This window comes from Gigantopelta aegis, chromosome 9 (genome assembly GCF_016097555.1).
Source record: "Gigantopelta aegis isolate Gae_Host chromosome 9, Gae_host_genome, whole genome shotgun sequence".
Classification (NCBI taxonomy): domain Eukaryota; kingdom Metazoa; phylum Mollusca; class Gastropoda; order Neomphalida; family Peltospiridae; genus Gigantopelta; species Gigantopelta aegis.
In genome coordinates this window covers 82,049,973-82,073,237 of record NC_054707.1, presented here as the reverse complement: position 1 = coordinate 82,073,237, position 23,265 = coordinate 82,049,973, and the positions used below count along the sequence as shown (strand labels likewise).

At 36.7% G+C, this 23,265-nt stretch overlaps 1 protein-coding gene across 2 annotated transcripts in view; it reads right to left on the bottom strand.

Moving 5' to 3' along the window:
* LOC121381435 (GTPase HRas) overlaps nucleotides 1-23,265 on the bottom strand; it is a 42,888-nt gene that overhangs the window by 8,609 nt on the left and 11,014 nt on the right. The window contains exons 2-4 of one of the 2 annotated variants that reach the window (XM_041510749.1): nucleotides 15,578-15,626; nucleotides 12,199-12,227; nucleotides 1,724-1,808 (exon numbers count right to left, since the gene is read on the bottom strand). In XM_041510749.1, coding sequence (XP_041366683.1) covers nucleotides 1,724-1,808; nucleotides 12,199-12,227; nucleotides 15,578-15,626 — 163 coding nt within the window. Of the gene's footprint in view, nucleotides 1-1,588; nucleotides 1,674-1,723; nucleotides 1,809-12,198; nucleotides 12,228-15,577; nucleotides 15,627-23,265 lie in introns of both variants that reach the window. The other variant, XM_041510750.1, reaches the window with a different exon arrangement.

The following is a 23,265-nucleotide window of genomic DNA, read 5'->3' as shown; positions in this document are numbered from 1 at the left end:
GTCATATTATTTTCTTTTATTTTTTTTTATTTTTTTTTTAATGATACCACTAGAGATAATTTATTTCATATTAATTGTGTCACATACTTTGGAGGCTTTCACCCCTCTTGAAGAGCATTTCATAAACAAGCAACATGGCAGACGGCAGAAACCTGCATGTATTTTTCCCTATGCAATCTCAGCAAAGACGATATCGACAACATCGTTGCAGTCTCTTGTGTGGAATCAGTATATTTGTACTGGGTTTTTTGCGATTTGTGTCTGGACAAACTTTGGAGGAAATCTAACGACAATTAAAGGTAGGAGAGTAATTTCTTGTAGTTGTTAACAATTTGGTTTGGACAATAGAAACTTTCACATAAAATATATTCGGAGCAACCATATAGACAGGGCAGCACATTCTATGGCATTTGAAGGACATGAAGGAAATGTTTTATTCAGCAACGCACTCAACACATTTTATTTATGGTTATCATGGCGTCAGATAAGTGGTTAAGGACCACACAAATATTGAGGCAGGAAACCCACTGTCGCCACTTCATGGGCTACTCTTTTCGATTAGTAGCAAGGGATCTTTTATATGCACCATCCCACAGACAGGATAGCACATACCACAGCCTTTGATTTACCAGTCGTGCTGCACTAGCTGGAGTGAGAAATAGCCCAATGGGTCCACCGACGGGGATCAATCCCAAAACGGCCGCACGTCAAGCAAGCGCTTCACCACTGAGCTACATCTCGCCCCTCTATGTCATTTGATGCAAGCCTACCAGTAATAGGGCATTGGTTGGGACAGGATGACAATGATGATCGGTTTACAGAGCTACATCTCGCCCCTCTATGTCATTTGATGCAAGCCTACCAGTAATAGGGCATTGGTTGGGACAGGATGACAATGATGATCGGTTTACAGAGCTACATCTCGCACGTCTATGGCATTTGATGCAAGCCTACCAGTAATAGGGCATTGGTTGGGACAGGATGACAATGATGATCGGTTTACAGAGGGTGAGCATCCCTATGACCATCATACCCCAGACTGGCACTTAAGATTACATCCCATGCCAACAGTAAAACAAAGAAAGAAAGAAATGTTTTATTTAACAATGCACTCAGTATATTTTAATTATGGTTATATGGCATCAGTCATATGATTAATGACCACACAGATAATGTGTAGAAACTCGGTCATCATTCAGTGGGTTACTCTATTGGATTAAGTAGCAAGGGATCCTTAACGACACCACTAGTTTAGAGCACATTGATTTATTAATCATTGGCTATTGGATTTCAAACGTGGTAATTTTGACACAGTCATAGAGAGGAAACCCACTACATTTTTCCATTAGTAGCAAGGGATCTTTTATATGCACCATCCCACAGACAGTATAGTACATACCCCAATCTTTATTACACCAGTTGTGGAGCACTGGCAGGAACAAGAAATAGCCCAATAAGCCCACCGACGGGGATCGATCCTAGACCGACCACTCATCAGACAAGCACTTAACCACTGGGCCCTATCTCACCCCCATTCCCATCATTGAAGAATTATTATTAGAAAGACAAAACACCCAGACAGTTCTACCTGTATTCCTCTTGACCTGCCGTGTCTAGAATATCAAGCAGACATGTTTCTCCGTCTATGACCACCTGCTTTCTGTACGAGTCCTCTGGAAACACAATAATTATAGTCTATTAGTAGTAGTACAAACATTTCTACCTGTATTCCTCTTGCCCGGCCGTGTCCAGGATATCGAGAAGACATGTTTCTCCATCTATCACAACCTGTTTCCTGTATGAGTCCTCTGTAACATAAAATGTCTTGATACATGTAACAATAATGTAAAGAGAATTTAGTGAATTAGTAGCAGTACTATGAAGTACCTACGTGTATTATTCCTGACTGTCTGTGTGTGTCATCAATTTTATTAAGGTACCACCTGCATCAATGATTTTATTAGAGTACCACATATTTAGATATACATGTATTTAATAATAACAATGTAGATATCGAAATACTGAGTACCCATGTTGTATTCAGAATACTAATGAAGATATATCTCAGTGACTCGATTATTTGACATAAGGCATCAATTGAACAGTACAATAATGTGCACATTACAGCAGAAAAGGGGCACATGTCAGTACCGTACACAGCAGATAGGGGCATGTGTCAGTACCATACACAGCAGATAGGGGCATGTGTCAGTACCATATACAGCTGACAAGGGCATGTGTCAGTTCTGTACACAGCTGACAGGGGCATGGTCAGTACCATACACAACAGACAAGGGCATGTGTCAGTACCGTACACAGCAGACAGGGGCATGTGTCAGTACCGTACACAGCAGACAGGGGCATGTGTCAGTACCGTACACAGCAGACAGGGGCATGTGTCAGTACCGTACACAGCAGACAGGGGCATGTGTCAGTACCGTACACAGCAGACAGGGGCATGTGTCAGTACTGTACCCAGCAGACAGGGGCATATGCAGACAGGGGCATATGCAGGCCATCGGATTTCACAGAAACGATCGTTACCGGTAGCGTGTCGGCAAAATCACGGAACTGAAATTTCGTTTCCCATGATTATTTTATCGAGTACGACTATTCAATGAAAATAATATACATATATTTATTTTTAAAAATATATGTTTTTGATATCACACTAGTAAAGAGTGTGTTTGACACAATCACAAGACCCGATTTGGATTGTTGTGTTAACCAAATATTCTGTGTTCCGGTTTAGGTAAACCCGATTCAGAGTTCCAATACGCAATCAAATAAAACACATTACACATGTCAACCAAAGTCACTGACACTAATTATTTGTAATGTATCTCTTAAATATAGGGGTCAAAAACTTGTATTTAAATTAAAATATAATTTTGTAGAAAATATTTAATCTGACTACTGTCACTGAAGTTGACAAATTAAAGTCCACGCACGCATGCACTGGAGTACCGAAGGTGGCAATCAAATAGGCCCCACTATTTCCTGTGGTTTCATTTATGGGAGGAAATGACGTAGGCCTAACCTATTATTTTTATTTAGCTGTCAAAATCACAACAGCATGTGTATAATGGAGAAGGAGTGTCGAAAATCAACTTTATATTGAGTTTGAAAACGTGTCTCTTTACATAGATTTTTGCAATAATTTAAAATGACTTGTTTTAACGGAACCTAAAAACAGTTTCCGATCGGTTCCCATGATCACAAGGCACGGAACCGAAAAAGTGTTTCCCATGAAATTTGAAATGCTATGGCCTGCATGTGCCAGTACCATATACAGCTGACAAGGGCATGTTTTAGTACCATACAAGGCAGACAAGGGCGTGTGTCAGTACCATATACAAGGCAGACAAGGGCGTGTGTCAGTACCATATACAAGGCAGACAAGGGCATGTGTCAGTACCGTATACAGCAAACAAGGGCATGTGTCAGTACCGTATACAGCAGACAAGGGCATGTGTCAGTACCGTATACAGCAGACAAGGGCATGTGTCAGTACCGTATACAGCAGACAAGGGCATGTCTCACACACCTGATGAAGTTTATTTCAATACATTAAGTACTCCAGATAAGGGCCTATTTCTCAACATTATTCCACAAGAGGGCCTATTTAAGAACATTACTTCAGATGAGGGCATTGAGGGCATATCTGTAAACATTCCAGAAGACGGCCTATTTAAGAACATTACTCCAGATGAGGGCATTGAGGGCATATCTGTAAACATTCCACAAGAGGGCCTATTTAAGAACATTACTCCAGATGAGGGCATTGAGGGCATATCTGTAAACATTCCACAAGAGGGCCTATTTAAGAACATTACTCCAGATGAGGGCATTGAGGGCATATCTGTAAACATTCCACAAGAGGGCCTATTTAAGAACATTACTCCAGTTGAGGGCATTGAGGGCATATCTGTAAACATTCCACAAGAGGGCCTATTTAAGAACATTACTCCAGATAAGCCTATATTTCAGTACTTTATTGCAGATGAGGCCATATTTCAGTACATTATTTCAGATGAGGATATATTTCAGTACATTACTTCAGATGAGGGCATATCTGTAAACATTCCACAAGAGGGCCTATTTAAGAACATTACTCCAGATGAGGCCATATTTCAGTACATTATTCCAGATGTGGGCATATTTCAGTACATTACTTCAGATGAGGGTATATTTCAGTACATTACTTCAGATGAGGGCATTGAGGGTATATCTGTAAACATTCCACAAGAGGGCCTATTTAAGAACATTACTCCAGATGAGGGCATTGAGAGCATATTTGTAAACATTCCACAAGAGGGCCTATTAAAAAACATTAATCCTGATGAGGCCATATTTCAGTAAATTATTCCAGATGCGGAAATATTTCAGTACATTACTTCAGATGAGGGTATATTTCAGTACATTATTCCAGATGAAGGTATATTTCAGTATATTACTTCAGATGAGGGCATATTTCAGTACATTACTTCAGATGAGGGTATATTTCAGTACATTACTTCAGATGCGGACATATTTCAGTACATTACTTCAGATGAGGGTATATTTCAGTACATTACTCCAGATGAGGATATATTTCAGTACATTACTCCAGATGAGGATATATTTCAGTACATTACTCCAGATGAGGATATATTTCAGTACATTACTCCAGATGAGGTTATATTTCAGTACATTACTCCAGTTGAGGGTATATTTCAGTACATTACTTCAGATGAGGGTATATTTCAGTACATTACTTCAGATCAGGGTATTTTTCAGTACATTACTTAAGATGAGGGTATATTTCAGTACATTACTTCAGATGAGGGTATATTTCAGTACATTACTTAAGATGAGGGTATATTTCAGTACATTACTTCAGATGAGGGTATATTTCAGTACATTACTTCAGATGAGGGTATATTTCAGTACATTACTTCAGATAAGGGTATATTTCAGTATATTATTCCTGATGACGGCATTTGTTAGTACATTACTTCAGATGAGGGTATATTTCAGTACATTACTTCAGATGAGGGTATATTTCAGTACATTACTTCAGATGAGGGTATATTTCAGTACATTACTTCAGATAAGGGTATATTTCAGTATATTATTCCTGATGACGGCATTTGTTAGTACATTACTTCAGATGAGGGTATATTTCAGTATATTATTCCTGATGACGGCATTTGTTAGTACATTACTTCAGATGAGGGTATATTTCAGTACATTACCTAAGATGATGGTATATTTCAGTACATTACTTCAGATGAGGGTATATTTCAGTACATTACTCCAGATGAGGGTATATTTCAGTACATTACTCCAGATGAGGGTATATTTCAGTACATTACTTCAGATGAGGGTATATTTCAGTATATTATTCCTGATGACGGCATTTGTTAGTACATTACTTCAGATGAGGGTATATTTCAGTATATTATTCCTGATGACGGCATTTGTTAGTACATTACTTCAGATAAGGGTATATTTCAGTACATTACCTAAGATGATGGTATATTTCAGTACATTACTTCAGATGAGGGTATATTTCAGTACATTACTCCAGATGAGGGTATATTTCAGTACATTACTCCAGATGAGGGTATATTTCAGTATATTATTCCTGATGACAGCATTTATAAATATATTTAGAACTCCAGATGCTGGCATATTTCAGTATATTTATGATTTGGGGACATCATGTGTACTGTATTAATCCAAATTTATAACAACATATTTCAGAGTATTTGAACCTGATTATTTCAGAATAATGAATTCCAGATATCATAACAGCATATTTCAAAGTATTTGTCTCTTACAATATACTTCAGATGAGGGGATATAAAGCGAATAACTGGTTACTGTCTTAAGATATCGGCTTTATCCTGCAAAGGTTAGAATGGCAAATGCAGCGAGGCATTCACCATTCGACATAAGTAGGATAAAGCTGATATCTTAAAACAGTAACCAGTTATTTCTTTTATCTTGCAATCCTACAGGAATAGTAGAAAAATCATGATTTATTCCATTTTAGTGTACGCAAATCAAGTATCGTCAACCTAGCAAGGCTTTTGCCGTATGACGTCATACAAGATATATGAAATCATTCTTTGTAAGACGCTAGCTACATTCTGTCACATTCAAAAAGCATTTTTAAACTCCATTTCATAAACAGATATACACGTTTTGTATTGTTATCATAAAACTAAAATTTATTTGCATTTACTGTACTAAAACAAATGATTTAAAGAGTATGTTTATTGAAAATCTAGTCTGAAATACTCGAGTCGAGTCGGGCTTATGTCACATGAACTATATTAAATATAGAGATTTATCTAGTCATCATATTTTGACAATGAATACAGTGATTGCGGGATAAATGTATGTACTGATACTAACCCAGGTGGAGATACGGCAATACTCCTACCCCACCACCAATGTATGTACTGATACTAACCCAGGTGGAGATACGGCAATACTCCTACCCCACCACCAATGTATGTACTGATACTAACCCAGGTGGAGATACGGCAATACTCCTACCCCACCACCAATGTATGTACTGATACTAACCCAGGTGGAGATACGGCAATACTCCTACCCCACCACCAATGTATGTACTGATACTAACCCAGGTGGAAATACGGCAATACTCCTACCCCACCACCAATGTATGTACTGATACTAACCCAGGTGGAAATACGGCAATACTCCTACCCCACCACCAATGTATGTACTGATACTAACCCAGGTGGAGATACGGCAATACTCCTACCCCACCACCAATGTATGTACTGATACTAACCCAGGTGGAGATACGGCAATACTCCTACCCCACCACCAATGTATGTACTGATACTAACCCAGGTGGAGATACGGTAATACTCCTACCCCACCACCAATGTATGTACTGATACTAACCCAGGTGGAGATACGGCAATACTCCTACCCCACCACCAATGTATGTACTGATACTAACCCAGGTGGAGATACGGCAATACTCCTACCCCACCACCAATGTATGTACTGATACTAACCCAGGTGGAAATACGGCAATACTCCTACCCCACCACCAATGTATGTACTGATACTAACCCAGGTGGAGATACGGCAATACTCCTACCCCACCACCAATGTATGTACTGATACTAACCCAGGTGGAGATACGGCAATACTCCTACCCCACCACCAATGTATGTACTGATACTAACCCAGGTGGAAATACGGCAATACTCCTACCCCACCACCAATGTATGTACTGATACTAACCCAGGTGGAGATACGGCAATACTCCTACCCCACCACCAATGTATGTACTGATACTAACCCAGGTGGAGATACGGCAATACTCCTACCCCACCACCAATGTATGTACTGATACTAACCCAGGTGGAAATACGGCAATACTCCTACCCCACCACCAATGTATGTACTGATACTAACCCAGATGGAGATACGGCAATACTCCTACCCCACCACCAATGTAGTTTTAAAATATAGAGATTTATCTAGTCTTCATATCTTGACCATGAATACAGTGATTGCGGAATAAATGTATGTACTGATACTAACCCAGGTGGAGATACGGCAATACTCCTACCCCACCACCAATGTATGTACTGATACTAACCCAGGTGGAAATACGGCAATACTCCTACCCCACCACCAATGTATGTACTGATACTAACCCAGGTGGAAATACGGCAATACTCCTACCCCACCACCAATGTATGTACTGATACTAACCCAGGTGGAGATACGGCAATACTGCTACCCCACCACCAATGTAGTTTTAAAATATTTTATGTCACAAATTCTTTAGAACTGCTACTATTCCACCTTTAATCAACAAACCAAATACACAACCAGGTGCAACATAAACATTCTGACATTTGTTTTACTGTCCAAATATCAAATTACACCAAGCGATAGGTCATGAGGCATGGCTTTGACAAAAACATCCACATCAGATTTAGCTTCTTTTTTTTTACAGATTGGGACCATTTACAAAATACCTATGGGCAAAATCTGATACTTTTTTTTTACCATATCTCCCCCCCCCCCCCCCCCCCCCAATATACACCTTTTGTACCCTTTCCCTTTCCCCATCCATTTACGGGCAAACATTGAGGTTTACAATTGATAAGTACATTGGATACAGCTAGAAGCTTGGATTACATACATTTGACACCATTTAAACCTTAAATGAGTCATTCAAGAAATAACAGAAGCTCATTCAAATGTTTTAAACAAACCTGACATTTAAAAATATAGAGCAGTTAACTGGCTTTATTTTAATAACACACTGGCCTATGTTCTCTTCCAGTGTACCCTCCTCTTTGCCCCTGGGCACACATCATTTATGTGGTTCTGGGCCATGGCTAATGTTTTTCTTTAGGGTGTAGGCATGGGGTGAAAATTATAACAATCCAGAGCTTCTACAATGTTTACAAACTCCACTAGCCATGGGATCAGTGATTTTAAATATGTACTAGCCACGATTCAAAATCCACTAGCCATGGGATCAGTGATTTTAAATATGTACTAGCCACGATTCAAAATCCACTAGCCATGGGATCAGTGATTTTAAATATGTACTAGCCACGATTAAAAATTCATTAGCCATGGGATCAGTGATTTTAAATATGTACTAGCCACGATTCAAAATCCACTAGCCATGGGATCAGTGATTTTAAATATGTACTAGCCACGATTCAAAATCCACTAGCCATGGGATCAGTGATTTTAAATATGTACTAGCCACGATTAAAAATTCATTAGCCATGGGATCAGTGATTTTAAATATGTACTAGCCACGATTCAAAATCCACTAGCCATGGGATCAGTGATTTTAAATATGTACTAGCCACGATTCAAAATCCACTAGCCATGGGATCAGTGATTTTAAATATGTACTAGCCACGATTCAAAATCCACTAGCCATGGGATCAGTGATTTTAAATATGTACTAGCCACGATTAAAAATTCATTAGCCATGGGATCAGTGATTTTAAATATGTACTAGCCACGATTCAAAATCCACTAGCCATGGGATCAGTGATTTTAAATATGTACTAGCCACCATTAAAAATTCATTAGCCCTACTTTACAATTTTACTAATAGCAATAATCAGATATGTTACCTAAAGAGGAAGATGGATATTAAAAACACTAAGATTGACGGGTGGGGGTGGGGATGGGGGGGGGGGGCAGGTTATTCATATTTACCAAATAAGACTTAAATGCAGAATTTAACCACTTGTTTTTCACTAGCCGTCGGGCATGGCAATAGTAGTTATTTATTAACCCAACATTGAATATCACTAGCCATGGAAGTGAGGCTACCATAATCTACTAATGAAAAGAAATATGGGAACACTTGGTACTTCAGATCAAATTTAATTCACTGTTAAAACTAGTTATGCCTGCATAAAATACAGAGACTAAATATCAGTTCTGTAACACTGAATATCAGTAACACTTAACTGATACTGTGGATGAAGGGTCTGATACAAGTCAATATTTGCTATTACTATTTCATATATTAACCTCATTTCTTTCCATCACGATAGTTTTTAATCTTCTAACTTCTATACTAGGGTAGAAGAGAAGAGAGTTCTGTAATGGATATTTTAGATAACCAGATTCTGCTTACTGGGTATATAACTTAAGTGCCATTTTTATTTTTAATAGTCATTTTTTGTTGGGGGAGGGGATTGTAGGAGGGAGGAGAAGGAATAGAAATAATCACAATACTGATGACTCAAACTGATATACATAGACAGAAGCTTTGGAAAGGCCGTGGAAACCCCGAAACGATGATGAGAGCACACAGGGAGGGCATATGAAGGTAGTATTCTGTTCAATATCGCAATTCAATTCACTATGCAAGTTCCAGTGCTAGCAGTGTTTCTGCAAGAAAGGAATTTTTGGGTATGGTGCTATCGAATTAAATGCAACCAGTTAACATGGGATATTAGGTCCTAGCTTTCAAAGAAAATGGGTTAGGGTTAAGAAAATCATACACTAATGATAAGAGTAATTAATTTTGTCAAAAAGTTAACTTAAAAAAAACAAATTTGCAAAATATTTTGGGGATGTCGCCATACCCGTTTTACCCTCTGGCAGAAACCCTGGCTAGTTACATAATTCTAAATGATAAATATTAGCTGTTAAGCAATTTTTAATCAATTAACAACTGCTGCTAATCAACATTTTAAAAACAAAATATTCCATGGTATGAGCTGAAATAATGGATGTTTTACAAAGAAAAGGCATTGGATGGCAGCTAATACTTATTAACTCCCAGCTCTGTTACCCAACAAACTACAGCACTGCCAAGTACATAAATAATTGTCTAACATGACACTGACAAATTAAGCTGCAGTCATGTGATATTCCACATTAGCAGTTTTTAATAATGCAAAGTGACACCTAGGGAAATTTCCACAACACTATTTGTTGCTGTACTCATTACAATCTTTCCAAAGCTTCTAGAATTTTTATAAAATCAACTAGCCATGGGATCAGTGATTAAAAAAAATTACTAGCCACAATTAAAATTTCATTAGCCCTACTTTACTTTAAGTTAATACAATTTTACTAAATAATAGTAATAATCAGATATGTCACCTAAAGAGGGAGATAGAGCTTAAAATCACTAACATTGGGGGTTTGGGGTGGGGGCATGATATTCATATTTACAAAACAGACTTAACTGCAACATTTAACAAACAAAAATTTACTAGCTGTCCGGCATGGCAATAGTAGTTATTTACTAGCTGTCCGGCATGGCAATAGTAGTTATTTAATAGCTGTCCGGCATGGCAATAGTAGTTATTTACTAGCTGTCCGCATGGCAATAGTAGTTATTTACTAGCTGTCCGGCATGGCAATAGTAGTTATTTACTAGCTGTCCGGCATGGCAATAGTAGTTATTTACTAGCTGTCCGGCATGGCAATAGTAGTTATTTACTAGCTGTCCGGCATGGCAATAGTAGTTATTTACTAGCTGTCCGGCATGGCAATAGTAGTTATTTACTAGCTGTCCGGCATGGCAATAGTAGTTATTTACTAGCTGTCCGCATGGCAATAGTAGTTATTTACTAGCTGTCCGGCATGGCAATAGTAGTTATTTACTAGCTGTCCGCATGGCAATAGTAGTTATTGACTAGCTGTCCGGCATGGCAATAGTAGTTATTGACTAGCTGTCCGGCATGGCAATAGTAGTTATTTACTAGCTGTCCGGCATGGCAATAGTAGTTATTTACTAGCTGTCCGGCATGGCAATAGTAGTTATTTACTAGCTGTCCGGCATGGCAATAGTAGTTATTTACTAGTCTAGAGCTTCTAGAATTGCTATCAAATCAACTAGCCATGGGATCAGTGATAGCAGTTATTTACTAGCCCAACATTGAATATCACTAGCCATGGGAGTGGGGCTACCGTAATCTAGAAGCCCAGCAAGTTCCCCACATAAGAACCACAATACATATTGTTCAGCTCATTGTTTATCCGGCATGGATCCAAGGGGAGCACAACTGACCCGACCCAAAATTCAAAATGCCCCTAAAGATCCATTGTTTGGCAGATGAATAAAATCTAAAAGTTATCTTACATTTTGTCCAAATACATTAAAAGGAGCATACTTAATACTGTCTATGAATCCACACCACCATAAATTACTAGACAATCTACCCAAACCAAAATGACTAAACCAGAAGCCGGTCAAAACCAGCCAAGATTTTTGGTCCAGAATTTTCTAAATTCTAAAATGCGACCCTCTAAACACCGGATTCTATCTAAATCGGACAAGCATGATCTGGTTTAGACAGGTTTCACTGTATAAATATGATCTGGTTTAGACAGGTTTCAATGTATAAACATGCTCTGATTTAGATGGGTTGGTCTGGTTTAGACAGGTTTCCCTGTATAAACATGGTCTGGTTTAGACAGGTTTCACTGTATAAACATGGTCTGGTTTAGACAGGTTTCACTGTATAAACATGATCTGGTTTAGACAGGTTTCACTGTATAAACATGATCTGGTTTAGACAGGTTTCACTGTATAAACATGATCTGGTTTAGACAGGTTTCACTGTATAAAGATGTATCCACTGCTGTGGGAACAAATCTTCAGTGATGCATTTATGCTGTTCAATATTTTAGTACTTGCTTCCTGGATTTACTCACCTATTGTAGGATCATATTCTTCAACAAAGCTGTAAATATAGAAAACACCCAATCAATAACAGCTGCAATGTTATATTAAACAGCATCAATAACTGAAATATCCTACATACAAATATCAATGACTGAAATATCCTACATACAAATATCAATGACTGAAATATCCTACATACAAATAGTCAATTCTTTGTGAGGCCACGGATAATATATCTTATTTAATTCGTAAGTTTACATATCAATTAATATTTTTGAGACAGAAAACCCCACAAAATGTAGCGGGTTTCCTCTAAGACTCTAAGTCAAACATTACCAATATATGACATCCAACACCCAATGATTAATAAATGAATGTGCTCCAGTGGGGTCATTAAAACAAATGTTTACCTTTTGGGGATTGGGGTGGTCAGGACAACTACAAAAAACACTGAGTCCACTGACAGGAATTGATCCTACAACACATCACACCTCAAGTGCTTTACCACTGAGCTATATCCAAACTAGATGGAGAAAGAATACCACTGGAATAATGTGAGAACATTACAATGATATCGCTACAAGGCAAAATATCCTACACTGGCTACATTTCTGTGAGATTCCCTCAGCTTGCACTAATTGGCAAAGGTATTCAATAATCTCGGGAGGATGTGATAGAAGCTTGATTTGTGTATCCAGTAACGGTAATGGACTTCTCTAACTTGCCAGCTAAGATATCCGAGTGTTGATTCGGGGATCACTAATTGCAGGTCCAAGGTCACGATTGTGATATGATACACGTATGCATGTGCAGCCACACTCGTAGGCACATCATCATATCATCTGCTCAGTTTAAAAAGCTTACAAATATATTTCTGAGAACACATCCATGAGAAAGTTTATTTTGTTTAATGACACCACTAGTTTAGAGTACACTCATTTATTAATCATCGGCTATTGGATGTCAAACATATGGTCATTTGACAGTCATAGAGAGGAAACCCACTACATTTTTCCATTAGTAGCAAGGGATCTTTTATATTCACCATCCCACAGACAGGATAGCACATACCACAGCCTTTGATATACCAGTTGTGGTGCACTGGCTGGAATGAGAAATAGCTGAATGGGCCCACTGACAGGGATCGATCCTAGACCGATTGCGCTTCAGGTGTGCCCTTTACCACTGGGCTATATCCCACCTCTACATCCATGAGAAGTTTCATGTTACATGTCTGCTAAACACAATTGGTTTAAACAAACAGCAGTATTCATTCCTCTGAATTAAGATCAAATACAGGGAGTTTACCGAAAATCAAATACAGGGAGTTTACCGAAAATCAAATCAAAGAAGGAACTATTTGTTTAACACCATTTCAGCACATTTTAAACTATAGCCTTTTTAGTGTAACAAGTAACATCAACTCAATTCACATTCACAAGCAAATTGTTTTGGTTATATGTATACATGTAGAGGCACTCATTTTCCTTTTCAGATTTTTCTTTTTTCCGTTTCATGTTACAAATTCTGGGTTTTTCCGTTTCAGTATTAAACAAATTCAGTTTTTGTTTCACTCACACACACACACACACACACACGTGCTCAGTGATGCATATGAGCACACACACACACCAATGGCATATAACATCATGGCAATGCCGCAAATGTTAAAAATTAATAAGCAAACATAACATAATATATCTTTCACTTGAGTAAATATCGGACAATTATAGCTCACAATGTTCAGTTTTTCCCGTTAAATCGCCGGGAATAAGCGAAGAAAACATGACTGGTAAAACGTCTAGATACTCTACATTAAACATTTGGCGTAACATACAAAAGTACTAGTGTCGTAGCGTAGCACAGGCAGATGTCAGTGTCCATAGTTTCTAGTTCAAAAAATAAATTTTAATTAATCAAATGCGCTATTTAAAGTTAAATAATGTTTTGGAAAAAAAATCGGGAATTCCGTTTCAGATAGGTATTTCCGCGATTGCGCAATCGCGGAAAATCAATGCCTATATACATGAAGAGGACACCCAAAAAAATTTGAATCTCAAATGGGGAGACATAGCCCTCCCACTCTACCCAGTCCTAATACCCTCACTTGTCATACATATAGGCATTTACTACCGTATATCTTCGCCTATAAGTCGAATTTTTTTCACCCAAAAATTATTTTATAACTTGGGGGGTCGACTTATAAGAGGGTAAAAAAATTTCACCAAAAAATATTACTGTTTTGGGGATTATTTTACAAGTTTTATTGCTGAAGTATGCCATGTATTTATACTCAAATATGTTAATTTAACACATTTATTTTTTATAACCTATTTTTTTTGGCATTAGAACGGTTTTGGTTATGCGAAAAGGCGTACGATCTCTCACATGCCAAGACAACAGTCCACTTAGTTAAATTAACAGTCATAACTAATAGTAAAAATGTAAACAATACTAACTACCTGTTGCCTGAGTTTATTTTGAAATCTGGTCACTGGCATTAATGGTTGTTCAAACAATGTTTTGGCGGTGATTAACTTCATGAATATTACTAAGCTTTCCCTTAAAATAGACTGATCTCTGCAGTTCACTTATCTAGAGCAATAGGGACACACATCATTTGGTACAAAAACCAGTGTACTTTCCAGAGTTATCCTCCTTACATGTATTAATATGGCGGCAAAACGTGATACTTTCAGTTTTATCGTAGTGATCTGTTGTCAGTGTTTATAAATAAAGTTGTTGTCTGTGCACAAAACCATCTGTACAGTACTATACAGTAACAGTCAAACAGCTTTCACTCTCTACTAAGGGAATATTTCGTTTTGATGCTATGTAATAATGATGCTATGTAATAATGATAGTTTGATTGGAATAGTCTGATCATATTGCGATGTACAAAACGTGAAAACCGAAGTTTGTAAAATAATTTTCTTTTGTTCAAATTTATTGTTCTCATGTGCTGAAAATAAGAAATATTTCAATATATATAAGTAGTTTTTCATGGGTCGACTTATAAACGGGTCAATAAAAAAATACGTTTTCAGGGCTTGAAATTAGGGACTCGACTTATAGCCGAGATCGACTTACAGCCGAGATCGACTTACAGGCGAAGATGTACGGTACATACTTAAATAGATATAAAAAAAATACATTATAAATAGAGATAGCCTTATAGAATACATTGTGTATTGCACATGATTAAGAAAACACGGTAACACATCCACCTCTATTGCTAACACACCAAGGCTGCCAATGAATTACAGGAATATCCTATAGCAGTAATAACAGTATTATGTTACAAATGTAAATGTGAGACAATTAATTATAACATGTAACATATATTATACGATATTTACATTACCACATTTAGTTGTCACCCTATGGATAATGAAAAACGATACTTACTGGTTTTGAATCAACTGAATGGTCAAGGCACTTTTACCTACACCACCAGCTGAAAGTACAAACAATCATCATTTAGAAATATACTTTAAAAAAATCATATACTGGTAAAAATATAGACCTTTTTAATATCAAAAACTATTTCTCAAGATTGAATAACAATCAATGTAACAGATCACAAACTGTGATTGTTATTGTATAAATATAGAACAATAAATAAGGCAAATCTGGTTAAAACCAGTGTCATTATCTTTCGAGGATTTGTAGTGGTGACATTTGGGGTTTTAGACTGCACCAAAGTGAAGGCAATAAACAATGCAGTAGCGAATCCAGGGGGATCCAAAGGTCCAGACCCCCCCCTTTCTGAAAACACCATAACCCTTAAGGGGAAACATGATTACTAGTATATTAACTGTTCTGTGTAAAAGGAGAGATCAGTCATTACATTTGGGACACACACACACACACACACACTCTTTCAGAAATCCTGCATCCGTGCCTGCATTGTGCCCAAACTTTCAACCCAAATTAAGTACAAAAATGTTGACTTTAAAACATTTAAATCTTAAAATGTTAAGCAATAAAGCTGAATCAGATTAAAATAACTTGAAATGCATTTCTGAATAGTCACAACTCTTCGGTAGCTGTTAATAACATTACTGCATTAAAAAGACATTGCTGGGCTCAGCCAAACAATAAAACAAACTCAAAATTAATAATTAAATTTTAAAAAATAAATAAATAAAAATAATGAGATCAAAGGTCCTGGAAAATACATTTTGAAAATCATTTACTTTAGTGAAAATATCCAATTAATGTTCAAACACAAATTGGGCTTTTCCTACTAAAAACCAGCAAGGAGTCTTTTAAATGCAGTTCTTAAAGACAGAACGGTGCATATGCATGTAGTATGCACCATAGCCATATTCTAGTTGGAATGGTAAAAAAAAAACAGCCCATCAAGGGTGATCAAACCAATGGCACTTCAAGTGAGTGCTCTATCACCAACATGTCAGGGTTTCCACCAGAGATTTATTCCAGGCTACGTCCTTGATGGGCTACAAAGCCTATCAGAGCTTGTGCCGAAATTATGGTCTTTTAAAAATTTTTATTTTAAGAATGTCATAATATATATATATAGTACAATGAAGGAAGGAAATGTTTTATTTAACGACGCATTCAACACATTTTATTTACAGTTACTAGTATATGGTGTCGGATATAAAGTTAAGGACCACACAGATACTGAGAGAGGAAACCCACTGTCGCCACTTCATGGGCTACTCTTTTTTTTTTTATTAGCAGCAAGAGATCTTTTATATGCACCATCCCACAGACAAAATAGCACATACCACAGCCTTCAATATACCAGTCAAAAGTACAATGAATATTATACTATGATGTAACAGACTTTGTGTCCTTTTAATAAATTGTTTAAAGGCATACTGTCATGGATTTAAGGACCTTATTTCTCTAAAAGTGGATAATAATTAAAAATTACATTAATTGTTGGAAACCAAATCTAGCTATTGCTTCACCTTAACTGAACCATGATGGTGTGAAATCCATGTCAAACCTCTCAGCAATTTTAGTTTTTGAATTATGGACCATTTCCATATAATTCAATTATTTTACAAAATATCATTAATAAATGGAGTATAATGGTTATGAAGATGGTTGAATAAAGTACATTTAGGGAAAAATCAAATTATTTTTGTTCAGGTAATATTTTGTTAGACCATTAAACAGGTCAGTGGTCTGTGACAATATGCCTTTAAAGTCAAACAGCTAGGAACATTTAAACAACATTTTAGCATTCAAATGTTTTATTATATCTCTAAATTTTAGGGTACACATAACAGTTACACATCAGTACCATAAGAATTAAGAATATTTTAGATGCATTTTTACCCTCTGGAAAAATTTCATCTTCAAACACACACCCTCACACAACCATATATTTTAAATAAAATTTAGCAAACGGCTAACTCCATGTGATCAGTTATTAAAGATCATACCTAAATCCTGAATGCAGGACTAACAGCTTAAGTGGCATAAAACGAAATGCAGTGATTCCATAATGACTGACATCTAGATGATATATATATGATAGTGTACAGAAAGCAAGGCATACTGGAAACCTGTCAGGAAAATGTGTGTCCATGTTTATATTAGCCAAGTTAAGGAACCTGACAGACACATAGTATGTACTAAAAGTCTGTAAGTATTATAATAACATGTGTGTCCATGTTTATATTAGCCAAGTTAAGGAACCTGACAGACACATAGTATGTACTAAAAGTCTGTATGTATTATAATAACATGTGTGTCCATGTTTATATTAGCCAAGTTAAGGAACCTGACAGACACATAGTATGTACTAAAAGTCTGTATGTATTATAATAACATGTGTGTCCATGTTTATATTAGCCAAGTTAAGGAACCTGACAGACACATAGTATGTACTAAAAGTCTGTATGTATTATAATAACATGTGTGTCCATGTTTATATTAGCCAAGTTAAGGAACCTGACAGACACATAGTATGTACTAAAAGTCTGTATGTATTATAATAACATGTGTGTCCATGTTTATATTAGCCAAGTTAAGGAACCTGACAGACACATAGTATGTACTAAAAGTCTGTATGTATTATAATAACATGTCATACAGTAGTTCATAATAATAATAATGAACAAAACAATCACACCTCAAACATGTGATTGTGGTCCGTTTTCATGGTGACCATCGCATCAATAATGTAATGATTTAATTTCACAAAATTGAAATGGATTTCACTTAAGCACCACTTAAACAAGGCGAAGTTCAATGGTATAGATTGGTCATTTCACTAAAATAACCCCCTAGCATGATCACCACTGATCTGTTTATGTCGACTTTGGTTCTGTCACCTGGGGCGACCAAATGAAATGTTTTAGTCACCAAATGAAGAAAAAAAATGGTCGCAATGTAGAGGGTTGGAAATATGTCACAATTTTTGATGGGTTTTTTTTTTTTATCTCAGGAGTGACTCTAACATGGAAACAATTTTTTTTTATCAATAAAAAAAACTACATACTTTGGTGTAATGTATAATATTGGACGATTTAGCACTTAAAATACTGACTTTATTACTTTAAGTTCAAGGGCCATAGCTCTGTCAAAAATGTGTACATTGCCATGAAAGTCAAACTGGATCTGTCACAGTATATATGATAAAAATGTGTAAATTGCCATGAAAGTCAAACTGGATCTGTCACAGTATATATGATAAAAATGTGTACATTGCCATGAAAGTCAAACTGGATCTGTCACAGTATATATGATAAAAATGTGTAAATTGGCATGAAAGTCAAACTGGATCTGTCACAGTATATATGATAAAAATGTGTACATTGCCATGAAAGTCAAACTGGATCTGTCACAGTATATATGATAAAGCTATGCACAAAATTTCAACTCAATTTCTTGAGGCTTTGTGATTTTTTTCTTTCGAAAACTATATGTGGGACAGACAGACAACCGAACAGTGATGAAACTTAATAGTTCCCTCTGGTTGGACCGGTCTTGGGGACTTAAAATGTATCCAACTTGCTTTCACTTGTAAAATAATTGTCATCTAAAGCCAGTCATGTGGTATTTTCTATATATATCACTTGAAAACTAAATAGCATTCTGCAACTGGCAATATTAATATGTTAGCAAGACAAACATTATTTAAAGTCCCATCCCTAGTGTTATTACTACAATTATGATCAACAATAAGAATGTGATACTGAAATGTTAATTAAAGCGGTACAACTGGCAGTACATAATGGCTACCTGAGGAAAGGTATCCCTACACTGATACAGGGAGGGGTGGGATTTACCTCAGTCGGTGGAGTGTTTGCTGGAGGTGCCTGTGTCACAGGATCAAACCACCTCGGTGGAGCCATTCAACTCATTAGGGTTTTTTCTAATTCCAATCAAAGAAGGAAATGTTTTATTTAACGATGCACTCAACACATTTTATTTACGGTTATATGGCATCAGTCTTATGGTTAAGGACCACACAGATATTGAGAGAGGAAATCCGCTGTCGCCACTTCATGTGCTACTCTTTTCGATTAGCAGCAAGGGATCTGCTATATGCACCATCCCAAAGACAGGATAGTACATACCACAGCCTTTGTTACACCAGTTGTGGAGCACTGGCTGGAATGAGAAATAGCCCAATGGGTCCACTGATGGGGATCAATCCTAGACAGACCATGTATCAAGCGAACACTTTACCACTGGGCTACGTCCCGCCCCTAATTCCAACCAGTGCACCGCAACTGGTCAAAGGCCGTGGTATGTGCTTTCCTGTCTGTGGAAGACTCCACATAAAAGATCCCTTTCTGCATTAGAAAAAAATGTAGCAGGTTTCCTCTGATGACAACAGATCAGCACTACAAAATGTTTGGCATCCAACAGCCAATTAACTAATCAATGTGCTCTAGTGGTGTCGTTAAACAAAACAAACCATACAGGGATGTATTTCGGAAGCTTTAGGATTTGACCAAATGGGAACAGAAGCATGCTATAATTTCTCATTTTTTAACTTATTTAAAAATGGTGCATTAGTAAGATTTCCAAACAAAATAGAATGGAACAATTAGTTTTGTACACGTGTGTTTTTATTCTTTTGGTTTCAACAATATTTATTGGACAAAAACATATTGGGATTGGTCAACAGGCTTAGTCTATATTAAGACCTATCCCTACATTTGACATGTGGATACATGTTTAAATACCACAGACTTATTACATAGTGGACTTGAATAAAGAGGAAGAAAAGGAAAAGGGTGTAGGTATAGCGAGTAGAAAACTGCACAACTTTTACACAGGATTGGGGAATTTCTAGCATAAAATTAGTGTTAACGTTAGTAAAAAAAACGTTTAGTAGCAGTATTGTATTTTAAAGTAATTTTAATAATTTCTTCGTTTTCTTGTTAACTAAATTCTGGATTTCCCAATAAGATCACTTTATAATTTAGATGTAAATAGTTTGACATGAAATTGTTTCTTTTTATTCCATTAATCATGGAAATGGACAAGTCAATGCTCTTGTGATGATGGTGAAAAAGTTCAAATATTACACAGCAGATCCACACATTTAAATCTTTTTATTCAAAATTGTATTATTGGTATACCAATATACTATGATTCAAAGAGTAAATCAGGGTTGGAAAAATTTACATTTGGTATCTCAAATGTGGTAGCCAAGCATCATGTTGACATTGAAAATACCCAGATTCACTAGAAGAACATTTTTTGAACAACTAAATCTACTGCTTCTTATTTCAGGTATGTTCAGCAATGCTACTTTTGCTTTAGACTTAACATATCTTCACATGCAGTTGCAGAAAAATAATTTCTGATGATGTAATCACCTATAAAATTTGTCTAAAGTCCGAACCAAATTGTTAACAACTCCCAATAAATTACTCTCCTATCTTTAATTACTGTTAGGTTTCACCCACAGATTCCACATACAATACTGTAATGATTTTACCGATACTGACTTCAATAAGATCGCATAGGGCAAAATACATGAAGTTTTCTGCCTTCTGCCATTTTGCTTGTTTATGGAATACTCTTCAAGATGGGTGGGTTGATATGACGCAATCTAACGACGTCATGACATGGACTAAGGTAATGTGCAGTCATCCTGACATCAGATTAATTACGTCACATACTTAGTAGACTTCCGCCCCTCTTGAAGAATATTCCACAAAAAAAGCCAAATGTCAGATGGTGACAAATGTCATGTAGTTTGTCCTATGCGATCTCAGTGAAGTGGAAATCGGTGACATCGTTACAGTCTCGTATGTGAAATCGGTGACATCGTTAGTCTCATACGTGGAATCTGTGTCATCGTTACAGTCTCGTACGTGGAATCTGTGTCATCGTTAGTCTCGTATGTGGAATCTGTGTCATCATTACAGTCTCGTACGTGGAATCTGTGACATTATTACAGTCTCATACGTGGAATCTGTGTCATAGTTAGTCTCGTACGTAGAATCTGTGTCATCGTTAGTCTCGTACGTGGAATCTGTGTCATCGTTACAGTCTCGTACGTGGAATCTGTGTCATCGTTACAGTCTTGTATGTGGAATCTGTGTCATCGTTACAGTCTCGTACGTGGAATCTGTGTCATCATTACAGTCTTGTACATGGAATCTGTGTCATCATTACAGTCTCATACGTGGAATCTGTGTCACTGTACTGGGTCTTCATCATCATTTATGTTTGGACAAAAAGTGGAACAATCTAACAGTAATTAAAGGTAATAGAGTAATTTATAGTAGTTGTTAACAATTTGGTTCAGACTTTACTACTTCTTAACTTAAATGTTTTTAATTCCCCCCCACCCCCCACATACAATAATACTTTGTATCTTCATATCATACAATGTAGCTACAGCAATTGTAGTCCGAAACATCTTCTGTTAACTTAGTTTGATGGTCAGTTAAAGTTTGCTTTGTTTAATAATACCACTAGAGCACATTGATTAATTAATCATCGGCTATTGGATGTCAAACATTTGGTAATTCTGACTCATAGTCATCAGAGGAAACCCGCTACATTTTTCCATTAGCAGCAAGGGATCTTTTATATGCACCTTCGCACAGACAGAAAAGCACATACCACGGCCTTTGACCAGAAGTCGTGCAATGGTTGGGACAAGAAAAACCCCAATCAGTTAAATGGATGTACCAAGGTGGTTTGATTCTGCAATGCAAGCATCTCAAGTGAGCAGTCAACCAACTGACCTAAATGCCCCACCCCACAGTCAGAACTGTATAGATCTATGTACAGAACTAGACGATGATGTGACCAAGTTGGCCACAGCGCATTTGCACGATATTTAACATGCAAACTTTCCATTTTACATCAACCAGGTATTAATACAGTACTCCTCTAGCTCCTGGTTGGAACATATTTGATATGTTATACTTATTTCTTGAGGATTGATCCATTGTTTTCATATAAGACCATCTGCGAACCCCCTTTCAATCACTCGACCAATCAGATTAAGTTCCTGTCTTTTCGAAATTTGATGCAAATCGCAAAGAATATTGAGATAAAATATGAGCCATATGTGTCAAAGAGATACACGGACCATTTAACAAATAAAAAACATGTTTACATGTCAATATTAATAATAAACCACCCAATGGTCACATTTGTGTTGTTATTCAGAGTTGGGTATTTTTTATTTAATTTGGACAATAATCCCCCTAAAACAAAATGGGAGCCTGTATGCCTATGAGTTGGTTGAGACAATGTTGAATGTTACAGTAATGTAGAGCAATATACAGTTTCCTACTGTGATGACACATTCATGTACTCTTACTGCGATGACAGTTTACTTCCTGGTGACATTTAACTTACATACAAACACTCAAGGCTAGCTCTGGGGGAACAGAACATTCCACCAAATTATCTATTAAAACTTTAAAAATTGCAAAAACCTCAATAATTTTCTAGTAATATATCGATCACTAAATAAGGGGTTCAATTTTTTTTTTTATATATTACTTGCCACAGGATAAGTGCCAATCAGATATTCACTTGCCCCATATATTTTTCCATTTGCCCATACTTTTTAAGGTAACCAATTGTGTTACTCCTATTTAATTTAATACAGTGCTTAATAATGTAAT